Source organism: Scophthalmus maximus, chromosome 4 (assembly GCF_022379125.1).
Source record: "Scophthalmus maximus strain ysfricsl-2021 chromosome 4, ASM2237912v1, whole genome shotgun sequence".
Lineage (NCBI taxonomy): Eukaryota > Metazoa > Chordata > Actinopteri > Pleuronectiformes > Scophthalmidae > Scophthalmus > Scophthalmus maximus.
In genome coordinates, this window is record NC_061518.1 from 12,137,317 (window position 1) to 12,159,751 (window position 22,435).

Consider the following 22,435-nt stretch of genomic DNA (forward strand, 5'->3'; position numbering starts at 1 on the left):
AAAATATAACCATTTCCATTTTGTGACAGTTTGACGCAGACGGCCTCTTTTACACCTCTTTTTAACAACCTAGTTCCAATGTGTAGCTGTGATCAAAGAGGCTTTTTGTGTCAGTTCCGAAATACTGTTAAGCTAAAACTGTTCTTATCTCACAGAAGGTCATGCTCTCATCACTTTATGACAGAACCTTTTCTGTTCCTGCCTTTACCCCTTCAGCTGCAGGTGCAAGGGAATACTGCGATTAGGCTCCTAACAGCAGCTAAATGACACAATTACAATATATTACTCCCCTTTTATCATCTTTGCACTGGCTGCCTCTGAGGTTCAGAATCAATTTAAAGATTTAATAGATTACGGCGTCGGCGGGTTCCAAATCAAATCTCTAGTCCCCAAAGAATGAGGAAGAACTCGACTGCAAAGGTCTTAGATCGGAGAGAAATAACTGGCTGGTCCATAGTCGTCTAAGGGCAGAGGGGATCTTGGCCTTCAGTGCAAGATCTTTTTTCATCACCAGACATTGTCGTGGTTTTACACAACTGTTTTTCATCTTTGTATTCTGCAACAATTCTTACTGTTATTGAACAGAATGATGCAGGCCACCCACTCAGGTCAGTCATTCATTCGGTTCTTATACCACAGGGACTCCAAGGTTTTAATTTGTGCATCAAATGCCAGATTATGAATATACCTGTATTCATTATAAGCTACATGACTGGTTTTATGCATTTGCAGGTGGAAAGTTGTTTTTTTTAAAGTAAAGTACCAGTTGATCTGATGCTTTTTGCGGAATGAACCATCAGCTGATTTAATTTCAATTTGTGCCAAGACTTAAATTCTGTAGCATCGCACAATGCAAACAAAACTGATCGAAAACGCAGGATATATAATGGCAGCAGAAACATTAGACCACTTTTCTATCGCCATCACATATCCATCATAACTTGTTCATTATCAAGAGAAAATACTCACTCGGCGAGACACTTATTTATAATTCCTTTACTTATTCACAATATATCCTTAGTCTGACTTTATAAATAAATGATGTCTTGCTTTTGTTTTTTTCTTTTCTATGTTAGTTATGTAATCATTTTGTATCATACTTAATACTTAATTCACAATGTGGCTACCAATTAACAACTCCGCCTTGTTCACATGAATGCACTCGTAGCCGAATAGGAAAACCATGAGTGAGATAATAACCAGCTTCATACACTTATACACACACACACACACACACACACACACAAACACAAACACACACACACTCACACAAAGGCACACACATTTTTATTTTGACCTTGCTTCATAGTACAAGCCCCTGAATAAGTAGGCAACTGTTTACAACATACAACAACTTAACACGGTGACAGAATGTCCATGTTGTATTTACACCTTCTGCTGCCCCAAGTTGGCCAAAATGCAACTAATGTAAGTTCAGTAAACTGATAAGCAACTTATAAAATGAGCAGTCCACTTTTTACTGACAGTAAATACAGCTAATAACCAATTAGTCTGTTTACTGTGTGGGTGGGAGACTGTGTCCACCACTGTATAGATGCTGTATGGGAATCTGTGACTGGCTCTGAAGGGGGGGGGGGGTTCTCTCATTAGGATGCATCAGTAACTGGCACGTCACACTGACATTTTCCTCTTGAGAGAATAGAGGGGTGTGTGGCTTTGTCTTTCTCTTGGTTTTGTTCCTAAGATGGGGATATACAGTGGCAGAATTTAGGAGGAGGGTCATGTTTACTTGCAGCAGCCTTTGTCATCTCTACCCTTTTGTTCATCTCTCCTCATTAAAGCGCCGAAATCACTCGTACCTTTCAGAAGCGAAACAAAAGCTTTCTTTGTGCTTTAGGAGCAGGATTCTCCTCTAGAGATGCTCCAATGTCATTAAAAGCAACAAAATTCTGAGCAACTCACTGCAATATTTTCCTTCCTTTGAACAACAGAAGATATTATGAGACAGTGCAGACGTAATTTGATATCAAGCTCTGGACGTTTTGCTCCTGCGCCACATTTTTCATTTCCATAGTTCCAACTTTAAAGCTGGATTTGTCATTCCATTAAATTCAGTCGTCTGAGATGCCTTTTCAATAACCTCCTATCAGATCTGACTTCCTCAGCTCTCAGCCTCTCCATATCTTATCACATCTTGTTTTATCTATTCCATGGGTTTAACAACACTTGTCCCTTTTAGGTTGCTGATGTTTTCTTTATAAACTGGCGTCTGGGATGTAGACTTCTCTCAGAAAAGCGCTCATCAGCAATATAAATCTGACATATTTCAGAGCATTAACCTGAGAAAGCAGAAAAACAAACATGAAACATATGGAAAGGCTGGGGGGGGGGTGCTATTATTCTACCACATAGGACATCCATACATCTATTCACTGGCAATGTTTTTCAACCCCAGAACTACAAATGTGGGTTAAAAGCAAAAGGTTTGTGTTTGTGTTAAGAAAATCATATAATTGACAACCTTCTTTATTGCTCAGGAAGGGTGATCAAATTTAAATCCAGAATATAACAGTTCCTTCTCCTCAACCATTTGATTAATCCACACGGTAAACCATGACCAGATTAACTTGCCTGAGGAGCAGAACATGAATCAAAACATGGTTTATCTATTCATCTATATAGAATATATATGGACCGGGATATGAACAGCAACTTTTAAGTGCAACAAGTCAACGTATGTCAATAATTGACAATGACTTTCTTCAACATTCTACTAATTGATGCCTTTCTAGCAATGAAATTAATTTCAGCTGAACAGTAGAAACTATTTCACCTACAACTGCATCTCTCCATGAAAAGACTTTTTAATGAATAGGAAAAGATCTTAAGATGTGTGAAGGTTTCTGACACACTGTGTTTAATATTTCACTGACAAGTAGCAACAGAATCTTTAAAACACTGCCAAGTTTGTCTTTTTCTTACTTGCTGCATGTAGAAATAGAAGTCTTTGGTCTTTATTAATGAAGCCTACATGGATTTGGATGACAGACATAGACATCCAGTATTTTATTTTATGTTTTGTTTTTGATCATGGATTCTGTTCATGTTGGTATGGGGAAAATATAAATTATTAAGGTGGAGAGTTCCTTGATTTACCACTTGAAGAGTTTGGAGGGAAATAAGGCAGAGGTCAACAACCGCAGCAATTGTCAAAGTCAGTTTTCAAGTTGTTCAAGTTTTAGTTGTAAATCTCCTCGGATGCTGATAATGTCACCAAAAGTGTACTGTTTGCAACAGCATGAATAGTAAATGAACAAAAAGAAAATGAATTGCCTGCTTAGTCTGTTGCAGGGCTCACATGCAACTAATGACAGTTGATGACAGTTTTCCTCAGTAAACTGGTCTTTGAAACATCATGTTTACATAACAAAACAATTGTGGGATTAAAGGAGACATATGATACTCATATTCAGGTTCATAATTTTCATTTGGATTATTTCTTGAGGATGTTAACATGCTATTATCTTCAGAAAACACATCCGTTTCCTCATACTGTCCATTCCTGCAGCTCTTCTTTCCAGCCTCTGTCTGAAACGCTTGGTTATAACTCCTGTCTCTATAAATTGTTGAATCTCGAGCCAATACAAGCCGCTAGATACGCATGTACTTACGCAACTGCCGATGCTTCCGTACCATCGGCCGGTGCATAAGTGCACTAGTCCTGAGCTTCAGGAGCAGGGTTTTCTGTCGGAGAGAGGAGCTGCCTTTACCCCAGACTTTGGGATATTTAACTTTTCACACCTTTAACATACACAAAAATTATAGAGACACTAGAGGAAGGGGAAGAACTGAAAAAGCAGAATATGTCTCCTTTAATGAAAGAAACTCTAATTTCCCCAGATTCATTTGTTTTAAACAAGTGTGTTGCCCGTTGGTATTGTGTTTCAATTGTACACTTCTGCATAACAAAGAAATCAAATGTAAAGTATATGTTTGGCAACAGAGTGACACAATGGTTATTTCCAATAAAAGTCCAACAAAAATTGAAAACGTCCAACAGACGTCCAGATTAATCTCAAAATAGTTGACTATATGCAACATATTCATGAAGCAGAGCCCGATCTCTACCTACACCATCAGAGTCCTGACACACACGTACATACACACACATTCTGTCCCCTAGAAATTAGATTTCCATACAATATAATACGCTGCCACACCAAATATGTTTTGAAAGAAATGTAATTCATTCATGTTTTTTTTATGAATTTCGAATTTCTAGACACGATTATATGTCATTGATCCTAGTGTGGAAGCTAGTTTAAGAAAACATGTGCTGCCCATCCACTTCAAGAAAAAGCCTCTATCAAACGAGGAAACTCTGCTGCCTGTCTCACAGGCAGCAGAATTAGGATTTCAATTGACAAACCCTCAGACAAATAAAACCACAATACAGTTTGATTTTTTTCTTTTTCTTTTCTGATTACGTATAGTGCATTTCTGGGGGATGTAAACGCTGCGGAAGGACATTTCTCAAAGGGAGTCAGTGTTGTGGTGATGGTAACATTATTGTAGCTGGAGAGGCTGTCAAGAAAGTGAGATGCTGTCAAGAAAGTGAGATGCTTGGGAGCAAAAAATGGGCTCATGGGGTAGATGGGCTGAGATAAAGAATGGTCAAGCTGTTAAAGTTTCATAACTGCCTATCCATTCTCACAATCTGCAAGTTAGCAGAAGGCCTGAACAATGATATCAGTCAAGTTTTCGTCATTTCTCTTCAGAGGACGAGACATGCAGGTCAACCCGCAGAGCCTCCTGTGGAAGAGAGATTACACCAGCTTGAAATGAGATTAAGTGTCGTCAATCCTAGAGGATTCCACAGAATTCAAGCGATCAAAATACATGGTGGACTTCTTTGTCAACCATTTCGAGCATCACTAATCGTAAATGAAAAATGATCAGCTCTACATTTGTGTATTTACTGCAGCTTACATTATAATCAAATGTTGTGTTGTTATTATTTAGCTTAAGGAGACAAAACACAGACAGGTTTCTCCTTGTTGTCCTCTGCCACACATGGCTTTTGGATCAGTCAGTCCTTATTTGTTGTTTGCCCTTGCCCTGCTAGGAGAGATTTTTTTTTTTTTTTAATGAGCCCTTTGAGGTTTTGTTTTTATCTCATCTGTGGGGGGTTTTCTCTCCTTCCTCCTTTTTCATCGCTTTCATGTGGAAGTAAACATGGCATCCTGTAAATTAAGAGCTGAGGAAATCAAAGACCGAGTCATGGATGGAAGGTTGAGATGCAGGATCCATAAATTTGGTGGAAATCAAAGATTTAACAAGAGAAAAAAGGATTTTCACAAGTACTGTAATAATAAATAAATGTGATGTTAAACGTCATTTAAAAAAGAGTGTAGCCTGAGTTTTTTTGTTGACCCCATTTTTTTTTATTCTAACAGTCTCAAATGATTTAATAATATGCAATTTCAACACATTTAAAAATCTGAACAGCTTTAATGCATTTTTTCCCCTTCATGTATCCTACTCTTCCCCTTTCCTTGCTTACTTCTCCAACCATTGTCTCTCAACTCATAAAATTAAAATCACTCGATATTGAATAATTCTAATTGATTTAACGGTCGACTTTAGGATGAAGGAACCAGAATTAATTTATTTCCAGGTTTTCCTGCAGCACTCTATAAAGCATAGAGTACAAAGCCGCTGCTTAAGTGATTCAACAGTTCTGTAGTCATCATGTTAATGACAGTAAAATACAAAAATTACAAGTTCTCTTAAGTCCAAAAGCCACTTGAAGAATAAAATCAATAAAACATGATGAAAACAACAGAAAAATAAATGGAAAATAAAGAAACAAGGAAATTAAAACCAAATTTGAGTCAAAATAAAATGCATTTTGTTTTGTCATCATACGTGTCATTAACCTCAGTCACATAAAACCTAACAGCCCAGATGCAAGTATGAACTGGCATGCTCATTCATGAGGAAATGGAGAAAAATAACCTCAGGCTGTTTCCATTTGCAAGACCAGCTGGCTAAATGTGTCATACCTTTCACATCACCCGTTAAGGGTGAAGAAACAAGCTAAAGGCCAATAATGAGGCTTATCGTGGCACTGGTGAAAAAATGGCTGCTGGTAACAAACAAAGAAGTGAAACACCAGAAACATCACAACAGTTTGGAAATCTGTAAAAAAAAGTTTCTTAATTGGGAGAGGAAGCCATGTTAAAGTTGAAATTTAAATTCAAGAAAATGGATATAACAGACTATAATTTACAAAAAAAATGATATTGTGTAAATTTGATTTCATTTTCAGAAGAGGAACATTTCCCCCCCTTTTTTCACCAAGCCCACAGAGAACTGGCCATGAGCTATACACGACACATTCAACGTTTTAGAGCAACCACTTTGTTCCCTTTCTTTTTTTGAAAATCAAGTAGTTCAAGAGATATCATTAACTAAATGATCATCATGATGAGATGAAGAGGACTTGACACTAGAGATTGAGACCATAGATCCTCAGGAAAATATTTACTGACGTTTTAAAATAAAGTGAGAAGTAGAGTCGTTTTCTCTTCGACTTCTATAGAGACAGACTTATTTTTGCAACCAGTGAGTCGCCCTCTGCTGGTCATTCCAGAGAATTCATGTTCCAGGCACTCGCACATTGGCTTATTATTTACAGTCTATCATTCGTCCCACACAACTACAAAGCAGAGCATCAACTCAACAAACTGTGTGTTACTCACTGATGGAAGTAGAGGAAAGTAGCAATGATCCATAGTTGTTGGTCTATCAACTGTCTTTATTGCCGACTATTGACCGATCAAATTACCGTAACCTCGTAGTTGTTCAGTACCAAAAATCACCAGTGCAAGGTGCCAATTTGGGCAAAAAAAATGATATTAGTTTTTTCTCTGATAATTGCACTTTTACCTAAATAAGACCACAAGTCAGAACAAACACAGAGAATATACAGTATGAATTGACTTTCTTTGCTGCAACATTTACGTCATCATTTCATCATCGTCAAATACAACGCCATGGATTGTCTTCGCAATGCAGAAAAACTAACTAAATATTCTGTCTGTTTGCAGCGTAGGACAAGGCGCAGACCGGCATTAAACCACCAACCAACAGTTACAAAGCAGTAAATCTCAGCATGTAGAGCCACAGCGATCACTGACAAGTCCAGCGAGTCCATGGGTTAAACCTGAGGCTGCTGATTCACAGGCTCAGGCAAAGGGAGCGCTCAGCACAGAAATATGAAGGTTCAGTTGAAAATGTGCTCTTACACTTTGCACATCATAAAAAAAGGCTTGTTTTACATACTTCTCTGTACTCGCACACTATCTCAACTCATGACTCTGCTATAGCAGGTATAGGTTGAGGGAGAATTTGATCTAACATTTATTCCAACAACAACATAAGAAAAAAAAAAGAAGCCCTCAAACTCTGAAAGAGCCGAGTCCTTATCGCCGCACAGCAGATGCCCACAAAAGCACATGACGGGGGAAATTTTTGCACGGTGCCCGTTTGCACCGCTAGTCGGGCAGACTGAATGGCTGCTGGCTGGTTGCTGATGGCAGCCACTGGACTCTGTACCAGGCTGACAAAGCACTGCCTGATGGCTGTACCCACCCCCCCATTATGTTTTGTTCGAAGACCAGAAAACCTTTTACAAAAGCTTTTAGAGTGTAATCCTATAAAAGGGATGACAGGGCGAAGCAAAGTTTTAGTGTGAAAATCACATTAAAATATACATTAAAGTCAGAGCTGTCGACATTTAAAGGGCCCATATTGTGCCCCCTTTTACACAAGTTACATTGGTTTTCAGGTGTGTGCACTACATGTCTTTGCCATTCCATGTCAAAACACCTCAAGGATCAAGCCACACGGCACCCTCCTCTTTCTGTATAAACAGCCCTGTGAGACTACGGTCGATTCCAGCGCTTTCCTGCTCACTCCTCGCCCCCCTCCCTTCGTGTTCCGCACAGCTCCTCCTCGCTCCTCCTCGCTCCTCCTCGCTCCGCCTCGCTCCACCTCGCTCCTCCTCGCCCCGCCTCGCTCCGCCATGCTCCTCCTCGCTCCTCCCTGGGTCTGCTGCGCAACTACGGCGTTGCGCTGCCATGACAACAGTCGCACGTAACAAGGCACATACACGGCGTAGAGACCCGGGAGGCCCAGCGAACAAGTTCTCCATAATTACACACAGAGCACAAGGGGCTGGGCGATAGAACGGCCGGCCGGCCGCGAGCTCCGCCGGTAGCCGCTCCTCGTCGTTGGCTTGCGGTGAGAAAATGATGGCGTAGACGCGATCTGTTTTTCCGCACTTCAAGGGGCGAGGTGCTGCTCAGGTTGGGGGCGTGGTCGCCCCAGTAGCAGGAGTCAACTTACGTCACTTGACGCCCGGGCTGTGAATGGCTCGTTTACAGACCGTCTGCACGATCAACCCAAACCACGAATCAACGACTCATTGTTTTCTTTTCATACTCCGTGGGCTGGCAGACACCCCAGATAACCAAATATACGTGGAGGCAGGCTGAAAAGGTGCCCGGAGCATAATATGGCCCCTTTAAGGAACACTGGGGTCGGTTCGGGGTCCTTAATAGAAAAACTTGGATAATTTTTTTTCTATTACACGTGTAGTGAGCATACACACCTAGACGCTTTCATTTTTAGGAATACAAATGCACCTCTTTCAGAGGACTACAAATGCTAACGGACTAGAGACATTAATTAGACAATAATTCGGGAGCTGTGATGCAGCAAACATCGTTTTCCTCATGTGTATAATTCAGCCGAGACATCCCCATGCAAATAAAAGCCAAATTCTGAGTATTATCTTTTGGGAGACTGTGTAATGACTTCATTTCTGCACCAGTTCACCTCCTTAAAATGGATTGAATCTATTTTTATGCTATGTATTTTGCATTCAAGAGGCATTTGCGAATATTTGATGGCTTGCACTTCCTCTAGAAGAGGCACAGACAGGCAGGAGATGCTGGTGCAGAGCTTTAGGCATCAGTTGTTCCATAAAATGACCATAACAAGTTGTGTGTTCATGGCACTTGTACATTAAAGCAGATTCAGTAACAGTCACCAGCATTTTCTTTTTCTTTAGTCTTTCCATCCTTTTCATTTCATTTTTATTAAATATGAATTTTTTATTTTGTCTTGAGTTTTTATGAGCAGTCTTTGTATAAGCTTTGAGCTTCCTACCTCTTATAATCTTGTTTACTTTAAACCTTAAAAGTATATGATTATATGTAGTGTGTTTGTGCATATACGAATATCTAATAGACAATAACAGACAAATATCTAAGACAAAGCACACATGAGGAATCTTCACATTTAAGAGACAGGAACCAGAATTGGGCATTATTTACATAAATCAACTAAATTAACTTTTTAATTATTTGCAGATTTATTCCTCTTTACCTGATTCTGTCACAGGTGCAGAGACAGACTCATCTACAGTTCGTCATAAATATGAGGCTTTACTATATGTGTCAGAAATGGCAGGGGACAACTGAGTCATAAGGAAACTCCATTAATCTCATCTACGGATACTAAGATGCTTTTTGATTGTTACCAGAGTATTAAATTCAGAGTGCTGGGTGGAAAGGGTTGAGTGGTTTGAGAACTATATGGAGCAAAACACTTTTACAACCTCTTCCTTTCAGGAAAATGATCTTCAGTTTTTTTTCTCAGTGATTCATTACAGAACTGTAAAACTTCAGGAGTGCGCGAGGCAGATCTTACTTTGGATGCTAATGTAGGGACTTTTACACAGGATGAAAGATACAGTGTGAATCAAACAGGCACTGCACAGGGGGCATAAATATATAGTAGCAGACAAGTCTCTCTATATACCTTCACCCATTTGAGACTGATGAATGAAACAAACAAATTTTTCTTAAAGTTATTTCCATTCCAACAATTTCCATTTTGTAGAATGAGAACAAGTAAACTTAATAAGTGACTTAGGGGCAATTAAGCCTAGTGGTCAGCGCTGCGGTCTCCCATACCCGAGCCTGTGGGTTCGAGGCCCGGGCCGTGCAGTAAAATCACAACACCAACAAAGAGAGAGACAAGGTCTCTGCAAATCACTTACTGCCCCTTTAATTAACTGTATGCCTAAAGCTCAATTCAAACTGGAATCAATTTAGCTGAGAACCTCATGTGATTTAAGATCTATTAAGACGTTTGCAACTAGTTTGTGACACATTTTCTCAGGCTTTGATCTGAAGCACACACTGCCCGTCTGCAGCAAGGAGTGCTTCTATTTCTATCACATCTGCAGGAAGTGCAATGATACGCCGTGCTGCATTTATAACGTTTACAAGTCGTTTGTGCGCGTGAAATTTTGCTGCAAAAAAGCATAAAAAGGAAGCCTGTGGTGTGGAAAAGGAACTTGGATCTCTGAAAGTGCATTTTTCTCTCCACCTGGGAAAAAATCCATATATGGAATTAAAATGAGCGCAATATTGAATAGCGAAATACCAACCTTCTGGAAATTTGTTGAAAATGTGCATTTCATTTGAATGGACACTTTACTCTCTCTGAATCCTCCCCTGACTGTTTGTCCTTAAGAGGACCTTAAAAGTTCACTTTTAGATTCGGGATTTGGGTCTGTGGCTCATCAGTGCAATGCTTTCGGCAGATAACGACAGTTCCAGTTTTGACTATATCAGCAATGGATTAATGATGAGTGAAGGTTGGGAAAATGCATTTTGATAGAAGATCTCAATTATGGTTATCTTTGATGAAACCCGATGCGAGGCCACAGTAATTTACTTCTGTCTGGTTGCGCCTCATCCTGTGATCCATCTCTACACCATCCCCCATCATGATCTCACACCACTAACAGCTGACTCAATAAAGATGAATCGAACACTGACTGCTAACGGCCACCGTCTCGTTTGCACGCACATGGATCTGCTGAGTGGAAGAAAAAAACTGCAGTATCGATCAGATGCATGAATAATGTTTCTGCTGACACAATTTATATAGTCTGGTTTAGAGGTTAGTTAATATGTGTTTATTGAAATTATTAGAGAATGAGAAGATTGACTTTGATTGCACACATGAACTGCACATTATAAATCTAACATGCAGGATGCACAACGCATTGGACGTTGAATGCACCAGGCAACATCACAGGCCAGTCTGAGGATTTGTGTCAGTTTTGTAGGATTTTTTGTTGCAGAGATTACAAGATGAATCAGTTAGTTGATCAGCAGAATGAAAAGTCAAATATTTTGATAATCAATTGATTGTTTAAACGTCCCAAAACACCAAACATTACCTTGTTCCATCTTCTCAGCGTTTCCTGCTTTTATTCGTTTTCAGGGTTGTCTGACTGGTGGTCACTTAGGGCTTTAGGAAATTGTGACAGCAATTTTTATCGTAAATTGAGATTTTATAGCCAAAATGATTAGTCCAAAAATAATTGCACATTAGTTGATCATTAAAATAAGTGTGCTGCAGCCCTAACGTGTGTCACTGCTGATGTAGGTGATAAAACACACTGTGCTGTTGCATATGAAGTGATCATGTTAAGTGAAGTAACTTTATTTTGTAATTATAATTGCATTGTTAGAATCAATTTACTAAATGATAGATCAAATAAGATATAAGCTGATGAGCTCACTCACACAGTATACTAAATGATAAAGATGGAACAGAAAGTCCACATGTTTATTACAACACTAATCAATGTTACAATAAGGGAATCTATTAACTTAAATGAATTATATTACAACATTAAAATTAATTCCACACATACACAGATACTAAATTTGCTTATATATTTCTACGCTTGCTTTATTCACCTTAGCGTTTTTAATATATTAAAAAGTTGCTTTGATTAAGATTTCTATCACAGGTTACTTCACCATAGCAGATATAAATCTGACATTATTTGTGGTTTTATTGTTCCTTTGTTTGTAGAAGTGTGGTCCCATGCACAGATGTTTCAAGTCTTCAGAAAGTAGTGTCAATCTACAGACAAAAATAAATTACCTTAGCTATTAAAAACATGATTTCATATGTGCTGGCAGTTTAAATCATCCAGAAAGAAATGGTCTAAACTCAGAAAAGAGAAACTTACAGTGCTCTACTGCAGGAGAAAATGACAGTCTACACTTGTTAATCAGAAGATGCAAACATCTAGCAGAAAATGGCATGGGTGTGCTGAGCACACTTCCTCACTTTGTCCCATTAATTATGAAAAAGAAAGTGCAGAGGAGTGAGAAAAATAAATTGCTGACAGAACTTAAAAGCATGAAGCAACAAAACACTTATCCTGCTGTTGCCTTGACTGAAGGCAGTGGTGATGACTTTCCACAAAGGTGTAAACATGTTACAGTAGAGTATGACGATGCTCATCATGAGGAAAAATATAACAGATTCTTGGCTTTTTTCGGACGAACATGGACTTATATCCTTTAAACTATAAAAGCTTTAAAAAAAATTCAACAGAAATCAAAGTATTCACTTTTGGATTGGCTCTTACATAATCCCTTCCTGTCAGTTGAATAATTACATCATTTCTGTATGTTTAAACAATAAGTGAATACCATTAGAATCAGCTTATATGTTCTATAAGTGCATCTAACAAGTCAAGTCAACTCTGTGAAAGTCTTACATGCATGTAGCAGAATTACTGCTGAACGTACAAACACACAAAAAATCAGTTCCTCAACATTAAAAATGTAGAGGCTGCGTTGCCATGTGGTTGTGTTCGAAAATAAGTATAACGGGATCAGCAGAGATGGCGGTTGCAGTTCTCGCTCTTTCAAGAAATGAACACTCTCAAATTTTGTAAGGACGGAGAAGGAACAGATGTGCTTTTAGATTTTTTTTTTAGCATTTATTGAATCGTCTTCCTTTTTCTCGTCATGGTTTTATATTTAAAATGTGAAGGTTTTCCATTTTGTGCTTCAAGAGAGCATATTTTTTTTCCCCCCAGAAATTATTCTTAACACCTTGATCTTTCTCTCCAAAGTGGTTTCAGTAACCATAACCATAAAAACATGAATCATTTAGTTGCCAGGAAAGAAATCATATCATGTTGGCTGCGAATGTTTTGCATATTCCGATTTTGCGCTAGGGCTGCGTTCAATATAGATGTTTCTTTGTTACGCTGTTAAAACATTAAGAGGGCAGCATCATGTTTAACAAAACTAATTGCATTTAATATTGTAAATAACTGTAATTGAAAAGAAAAGTTTTTAAGAGACAATGTTGCAACGTTGAGCATTAAGCAGTCTGTACATGTATTGTGCTTTATATTATCTTATATTATATTATATTGTATCATGTTGGCAGAAGAAGACTCCATCCTATAGGCTATTTGCTATTTGAAGTCAGCCAGCAGAATTTGATAAGCTGATAGTACATGAGTAATGTGTTTCTGTGTTTTGGAGACATTCTGATACTGGTCAAAAATAATTGAATGCAGCAGTAAGTCTACCCTGAGAATATTTACTGTGTTACTTTTACCAACTCCAAGCCATGAAGTGCTTATCGACACATCACGGTATATCACCATATACTGATAAATGGCCTGTTTTCAACTTGAGCTGTAAAATTAAATTCCATACAGTCACAGCCATACCAATCTTTCAAAGGTTTTTTTCATATTCTTTGTTGTGGCTGCAGAAACCCAGAGGGGGGAAAAAAAAACAAGAAAAAAAACCACATTTGCAATAGTGAACTGATCTATTTAGTAGAAATTGTCAAGGGATGACCTTTGAATTGGCACTATTGTAGAGGCTTTTACATGTCTAATTTATTCTCTTCATGATTATTTTGCCCTCTGGAGTCAGAATAATTAATTGTGTTCATTACCAAACACTCTCCAGTGCATTTATATCCCTCTATTTCAATAACTGCTCGATTTATTGGAATTACCACCCAGAATATCACCATGTTTTATATTACAGCTCCTAACCACAGACTCTCGCTCTCTCACACCGTCTGCAGCGCGGCTAACAGGGTGCAAACACCAAGTGCTGGGAGATGAATCAGTCTCGTAATAAATCTATAGCAGAATGTTTATAGAAAACTAAAGTTACATTCATTTTATGTGCATCTGGTATGGAGAAAAGTTGAGCCTCTTCTCGCTTCTCTTTTTCAAAAGAAGTCATTTTAAGTTAGTTATATTAACTCAACTGAAAACCACAATCACTGTATGCTGACGAAATCATGAACATGTTTAAAAAGATTAGACTATTACATTTTTTATAGTGTCCCCAGTGTCGTACCTATGTATCATATGGACATATATATATATATATATATATATATATATATATATATATATATATATATATATATATATATAAAGTGAAACTTCATATAAAAGATATTATTATCGTAGTTTGTCCACCAGCCAACAATGACAAGATTATTTTCCAAATCTACATACATACATCTGATACACCATCCATTGCCTATATCCATCACAATTCTTTAATTAAAAAAGGGATCCTTTGACTGATTTTTTTTTTTTTTCATACTAGCAACATGGCTCCAAGACGTCCACGACTTTGCTCCACACTCAACAACTATTTGATTTATTGCCCTAAACTATGGTTTATGTATGTTACCCTCAGGATAAATTAAGCACAAAAACACACACTAAACTAAGACGGTGAGCATATCAAACAATGGATTTTGTATTTCGTCATTTGGCAGTAGGAGACCTCAAGTAAACACTGCGTGCTGAATCTGTTGAATGAGACAAAAGTGACCAGACAAAGAGGTGCACGATAAGCACCAGTTAGTGTGTTAAAGGTGTTAGAAGAGGAAGTGCTCTCGGAAGAGAGGAGTCTTCGAGCGGTTGTTGAAGACGGACAGCGAGACGCCCCTGCCCTGGTAGCATTAGCTCGTTCCACCACCGGGACACAGGCGAGAGCAGTCTAGACTGATTGCTCTGTGTGCAAGACAATCACAGGCAATCCAGTTGGTTGTTGAGGATCCGGCTGATCGAAGACAAGTCACACCACCACATTCTGGACCAAACCATTAAAACTTCTTGGGAAAAGAATATGAAATGAATCAAGAGGCAGAAAGTTGCCATGTAGTTATATAATACTCAGTTCAGTTTAGTCAAGAAGACTGCTGTCATAGTTTAATTCCATTCATCCTGCCTTTCGTCTTCTGACGCATGCACCCTCAGTCTCCCTGGGCCTTCACATCAGCGATCAGCTGGCCTCATCTATCCAGTAGCACTGCAACTCACCGGCCTTGTTGGCCTATCATCTTGCTGCTGTCTTTTGAAATATGATTTCTCTCCCTGCCTTAGTTCCCTCATGGTGCTGTGTTACGCACGCCCTCCACCTCTCCCTCACCACCCTCCATCCTTCATCAGTCTCAGCGAGTCATCAACCACCATCACCACCGTCTGGTCTCCACAGGGGGATTTATTTTAGCTGCTGCTCAGGGCAGCTGCCCTCGACTACAATATCTCCCCATCGGATCTTTGTCAACACTTATCATCCTGTTTAATCTGTGATAAATAATCATTCCTCATCGTCTTTCGTAATATATTTAAAAAAATATCAGAAACACCACATATATCTAATCAGGGCCAGTTCTACCACCTCAATAAAAACATTAATTTTAATCACAAACAGTGTCAATTCAAACTGAACATTATATTTGTAGAGGTGTAATTTATGGGTAAATATTTGCTCTGGATTACATTTGATCTTACAGGTGTACCAAATCCCCGGCCTGCCTCTGCTCAGTATTCTGCAAAGATCTCAATAAGCCTGTTCCTCCTTTTCCCCCTCAATCCGTGTCTACCTGCTTGGTCCAAATTCGTACCGCCTAACCCAAAACTAGTCATCTATATCCGAATGATTTCTTAAACTAATGCGGGCTTTACACCGAACGACTTTCAAGCGATTTCACTGTCGAGGATAAGATGAGTTTTGCTCGAGTTGAGGCGCGCTCCCGTCATCTCGATCGTTTGGTGTGAGGTGCTGGTCTGAGCTGTTTTAAGTCGGTCTTTTTCTCACGTTTGATATTATCGTAAGTTTTAGTCTTCGCTCACGCAGATGGTAACGTGAACATTGCCTACAACCAATAGGTGAGCTCTTTCCAGAACCAAACGGGAAGCAGAAAAGCGCGTAGGGGTCGGGGAATACATGCTGCAACCTCGCATGGAGACTCCGGTGAAGCCTCGAAAGCTGCGGTTTCGAAAACCACCTGGTAGAAACTACCTGTTAGTTTTGAAACTGCGGCTTCACCGGAGTCTCCATGCGATGTTGCAGCATGTATTCCAGTCGTCTCCACATTCTGCGGCGTCTTCTCTTTTTCTTGTTGGCTTATATTTTCTGTACAGACCATTGCACGCACACACACACTAGGACGGGGTTCAGACTGAAGTCTTTTAAAAGTCTTTTCAGCGTCTTCTCAAAGTCATCTAGTGCATGGGAGGCCCAACGGTTAAAGCGGAATCTTCACCTCAGTATACCTTTGCACTGGTCTGCGTGTCACTATCAGATCCGAGTGACTCCAGACGCTGCCTCCCCTCCAGCAGCACTCCCCAGCTGCTGCTGCCTTCATCACCTGCCAGGAAACCTGCCCCTCAGTCACCTTCATTAGCCACTCAGGTTGTGACTGCTTGTCTTCTGCCCGGCTCCATTGTGCCACTGCGACCCAATTAATCAACTCATTTCTTTTCAAGTTTGTGGCAAATACACTCTGTCAGCGCAGCACGTGAAGAGGCCCACCAAACGGTCATCTATTACGCTGGAAAACAAATTACATAAAAATCATCTTCACCTGTTATGAATAATTCTACCAGCTATCAAGCTGATTCTGCAGGAAAATAATTAAATAAATCTGCATCATGGCAACTGCACCGAAGTTTGCTGCACCATGTGGCCAATTACATAGAAAAAGACGCAACAAATTGAGCTGGTGTCTGTAAATTAAACCCAGGAGAGATTTGAACAAGTTTCTGCAGCCCTGGAGATATTTGAATCAATATACATACTGCCTTGATAACTTGTACTCCATGTAATCTTTTTTTCATGGTTCTAAGCCCCCCCCCCCTCAGGCATCTCATATCTAAGTGTGTTATATTATCATTCAAAACTTAAGTTAACAGAAAAAAGTATTTAACCCGGAAGAAACAAGGTTGTCTTCCTTTAAAACTGTATGCAAACAGTGTTTTGTCAGTTATTCCTCCCAAAGGACTGAGGACTGAGACATTGGAAGTAGGTATGAGTGGAACCGAGCTGCATACCATAACCTGCATGCACAAGCATGCACACAAAACCAACACACACGCGGGCACACACACGCTTGCAGCTCTCTCATTTGTCTCTAACACTCATTTATTCTATCGTTGTATTCATTGTCACTCTGGAATATCACATCAGATAAAAATAACAATATAACTGTCCTCTGAGCATCAGCGGATGTGCTGATTTCCGGAGCTTCTCAATTGACTCGACTGGTGGATTTGCTCAAAGCCATCATGGGAACTGTCACTATCATTTGCAGCTAAATAAGCACTGTGTTAATGACTAGTTCTCACAGGCCTCAGGGCCTTTCAATCAGACGGCAAACTGGTAATAATCATCCTCAGAGGTCAAATAAAGCTGCATTTTCATAAACATCACCATAATAAATCAAACACCATACAGTTATATTCAAACATCTGACATCAGACTTTAGGTTGTGCTTTTTATCGCTAAAACTCTTTATTGACAGTATCATTATTTTCAGATTTCCTCAACTTCTATTTATTTGGTTGTATTTGTAAAAAAAATTTTTCAATTTGTAGTTATTTATGACTTAAGTTTATGTCTTAAACTAAAATATCAAGCCTCAATTACATTTCTTTGTCATAAAGGTTTGATAACGACATCTTAAGAATCATTGACAGATTAATATATATATATATATATATATATATATATATATAGCAGTTTTCTATATGTGGAATTCTGATAATAAACTTATGCCTTGATAGAGAAATGGAGATATCATTCAGCATTTTAAAACATGCACAGTAACTTAGCTGTACAGTAGCTTAGAAAAACACATTTGATTACTTAATTTACAGTCTCTGCAACAAGTTGGCAAACATAAAGTAGTTTCCAGTTCCGTCATAAACATACTGAGGTTTGACCTCCAAGCTTTCAGTAGACTGTCTCTAGTGCAATATCACGCAGCTGCTAAATTTTTTGCCTGATTTCTTTTTTGGAGCATAAAGCAGAGAGTGCAGCAAACAGCCCTCATGGTGGACGTGTGAGAACCTGCTCGAACCAACTACCCAATAAATTCTCCTCGGCTGACTGTACTTAATGCAAGAAAGGCTTCAGTTTTATGCCGTTGCCATGTTGCTGCTTTGTCCCGGTAACAAGCCACTCTATCACACAGTTTCAGTTGCGGAATATTTCTGTCCCGTCCATGAGTGGGAAGATGACACCAGAGACTTCTCGCTCGGCCGTCCACAGTGACTCAGCTGCGGTAAATGTTTCAGTCTCGCATGCAGTATTGCCCAGTGGTGATTCGGCCTCCACAGCACTTAAACTAAGTGCATCATGTACAGTATGTGACCGTGTGGTAGGACTGTGAGATATCACTAAAATATCATGTCCTGGTAACGGGAATTTAATATCTAGATAGCAACACATATTATTACTCATAACTTTTTATCTCGACCTTGGAAGTCGAGGCCACGTCTTTGCAGATTTAAGTTTTCACAGCTTTTATCTCCTTCCACCTTCATGATTATGTGCCAAGCGAGTGCAGCCTCTTGCAACCTCTGAGCTTGGGGTTTGTTCTAAGCACTCTATTGTACTTTTGTGGCTTTCATCCATAGACTCTCTCTGTACTGCTTGACACAGTTCTTGTGTAGGTGTTTAGTATAGTTTGAGTCTGCTGTGGGGATCTGTCTGCAGCATCATTTTCAAAGAGCTTTTTTTTGGGCCTGTGTCAGACTTTTCATACACAAACCAGGTCCATGTGACAAAAGTAGCCCCCTTTTTTTTAGGTAAGAGCTCCTCCTTTTGTCGAGGTCCTCCCCCTCTTACTCCACTGTCACGTTTACTCTCCTCCATGTCTCTGCGTTGCCTTCATGCAAATTTCCTGCCTGCATCTACGTTTTGTGGAAGAACACAAAATGTCTTCAGAGCGCGGAAAAATGTCATATGTAAACGGGGATTAGTGGCATAATGGAATAAACGATAGAGAATAAAATGAAGTGCTAGACATTTCATTTTATCATCACATGATATTGTTATATTGCACAACCCTATTGTGTGACTAGGTTGATCTTTTGTGCAAGTCATAGTGAAGAACTAGAGAATGCAAGAGCCAGAATATAATATTTCTGCACAAGTCCCACAACATGATTTATACAAGGAAAGAATGTCAAAGGGGCACTAATGACTCTCTGGCTCTGCCTAAAGCTCATGGACTGTTGATGCCATCAGCCACTCACAGACTCAGACCATCGCTCTTTATTTGCAGCGTTGAGAGCAATTATCAGGGAAATCCAGGAAATACGATTCATTCTCGACAGGTTATTTTGTTAGTTTTTTTATCTTTGAAAATGTGCATCAATATGACATCAACAGTCCCGTCCAGCATTAGCCCCAACTGACTCTGTTGTCGACAATGGCCCTGCGCTCTAAAACTCTAAAAATGACAAGCACAGAGACTTACGGCTGGTATTAATGTGATTCCTGTCATGTCCCTACAATTCATATCAGGGGCCTGGAGACATGCAGGTTCCTAAACTGAAATGAGTACAAACACCCAAAGCAGCCACCAATGATGGCTGGTGAGTGCAGAAGAAGTGAAAATGTTTGATATGCATGCCTTTTCATGAACTAATTACAGAATGGATGTCCTAGTTTTTAACAGTGACATGAAAAGACAAGCTAGTTTTTTTATGGCAAGTAATCGACATTTGGGGAAACACTCTCACTCTCTTTCTGGCAGAGGGTTAGATGAGAAGAGACAAGAAAGGAAGCAAATAAGTGTATTCTGTATTATGTCTCTTAAAACTGCCTAAAATCCATCTGCTGACAGGCAGAGTGTGTGGTCTGTCAAAAATATGTTACTTATCTAACTAAATGTTGCTTGAATAAAGCTCACATTAGCCTACTGACCTTTGAGACCGTGGGCAGATCAACCTTTTGAGATTTATTGTAAAAGCATTATAAGTATCTCTTTTCAGAGTTATCTTCAATTTTAAATGAAGACTCCCCGAGGTAGAAAAACCAAAGCATGCCGATTTTTCGGGGGGTTCCACAGAAATATTAGAAACGCGTACTTTGGAGTCACCGGGGGCATCTGAACAAGGCTCCGCCCCGCAGAGGCCTATGGGTGCCAAGGTGAAACGGAGACCTGCCTCCAGCAGGAATGTTTACCCAAGCTTAGCATGGAGCCCTGCTGCTCAGACGAGCATGTGCAGATTTCAGTCTGCATTTCATTTGCGGCAACAGCGCTGTGCCGTTTGAAATCAGGATCTGCCCAAAAATGACCCCACCTCCCGCGATGACAAGAATAGCTCCTTTAAAGACACAGAGTGGAGGCAAATTAACTGCGTGTGATCGAGCATGAAGCAACTGTACATGGGGGGCGGAGGGGAAGGCAAGAAGGAATTTGAGGGGGAAAAGGGAATTCCAGACATTCCTTGTACAAGAACAAGTTCAAGTCAAATTGTGCCTGAGGTGTATGTTTTAACAGGTTCATATATAAACACAGTTCAATCAGATCCGGAGGTACGGGGGAAAAACCTGCTGCTGCAGGCATCTCTATCACGTCATTGGATTGTGGCTCTCCAAAAAAAGGATGTATAATTCTGCTTCATATCTTCAGGTGGAGTGTGGTACAAGATATGAGGAGCACTTCTCCACAGCATGTGCAGCAATACCATTCAAATGAACCTCAGTGAAGCCACAAGCATGTACTGAATGAGACACAAATCTGTTTCACAATGAATTGAGATGTAGGCGAATAAAATATTCTCATAATGCAGTCTACTTATTCAGCTCTTGAATGTGCTGCGACCTTCTCAAATGTGTTTGCTCGCAGCCACTGTGTAATCCATCTCCCTGTCCTTTGTCCTCTACATCACGCGGTCGACCCCACCTGATCTTTAACAGACAGGGGGGAAGTTGCTGCTCTATCCGCTTTCATCCACAACGGGACAATTCCGACGCAAAACGCACCTTTACTACTTTGCACGTGGGGTCAAAGGTGTTAACCGACTGAAACGTCCACGTGGCGCAGCACGGTGTCTGCGAAGTGATGCGGGGAGAGTTTGGTCTTCTGTGGAAGTCTTTACCTTGTATGTGCTGGTGCACCACGTTCTCCAGCCGGTCGAGCCTCTCCATGATCCGGACGGTGTCGCCTCGCTTGTCAGCCTCCAACTTTCTCTCCGGCAAAGGCATCGGCACTTTGATGTAAATGTTGGCGATGTAGTTAGTGACCCATCCGACGTAGAGCAGGCACACGATGTTGGTCATGCCGCTCAGGATCACGCATGTGGACACCAAAGTTTTGGTTCGCCTGGTGCAAGCCATGCCGACATGCCTCCATGCAGCCCGCGCTATCCCGTCACACCGTGCGCCCGCGAGGAGGAGGAGGAGGAGGAGGAGAAGAAGAAGAAGAAGAAACTGGAATGGTGAAGTTGATTGCAGCGGCTGTGCAGCGTTGCGATATTTGCGCAGCGCCGAGCGTTCACTTTGGAGCTGCCCTGCGGTTCGTTGGCGACGGCGGAACGCGCATGGATGTCAAACATCTACAGGTGAAGCTTCGCTCTGGCGACCCTGCTGCGTCGCGCCCGGATGCGTGTGAGGATCCAGGGCACAGAGAGAGAGAGAGAGAGAGAGAGAGAGAGAGAGAGAGAGAGACGCGGAGCATCCTGCTGCAGCCAATGGGAGGGACGGTGAGCGCCGACAGCCTCCCCGCTGCACGCGTCCCTGCTGCGCACGGATTCGCCGTGGGAGTGGATCTGACCGGACCTCTTCCACGGACCGGGGCACAAAGTACCACAACCCATCTATATATCCGATCGACACTGCACAGTTGAAGTTTCATCTCATTCCCTTATAGCAGCGAGACGCACAGACAGCTAAGACGCAACATCTCTGAGAGTTGTTAGTATTCCATAGGCTACTCCCAAGAACGACTAGAAAGCTCATTTGGAGTTATATTGCCATGAGATGCTTCCTAAAATGCTGCAATACTTGATCAAACCACGTCTCCTCTCATCTTGTCTCCTCTCGTCTTGTCTCCTCTCCTCTCGTCTCCTCTCCTCTCTTCTCCTCTCGTCTCATCTTATCTTGTCTCCTCTCCTCTCATCTCGTCTCCTCTCCTCTCCTCTCGTCTCCTCTCCTCTCGTCTCCTCTCTTCTCCTCTCGTCTCGTCTCCTCTCCTCTCGTCTCCTCTCATCTCATCTCGTCTCCTCTCC

The 22,435-nt window shown here is 40.6% G+C and overlaps 1 protein-coding gene across 1 annotated transcript in view; it reads right to left on the bottom strand.

Annotated features, from left to right (window-relative positions):
• The window catches only part of galnt18b (UDP-N-acetyl-alpha-D-galactosamine:polypeptide N-acetylgalactosaminyltransferase 18b), a 68,367-nt gene extending 46,352 nt beyond the window's left edge, over positions 1-22,015 (bottom strand). The window contains exon 1 of the mRNA XM_035629164.2: positions 21,308-22,015. Within this exon, the coding sequence (XP_035485057.1) occupies positions 21,308-21,545 (238 nt within the window). The 5' untranslated portion in view covers positions 21,546-22,015. The remainder of the gene's footprint in view (positions 1-21,307) is intronic.
• Between the last annotated feature and the right edge of the window lie 420 nt (positions 22,016-22,435).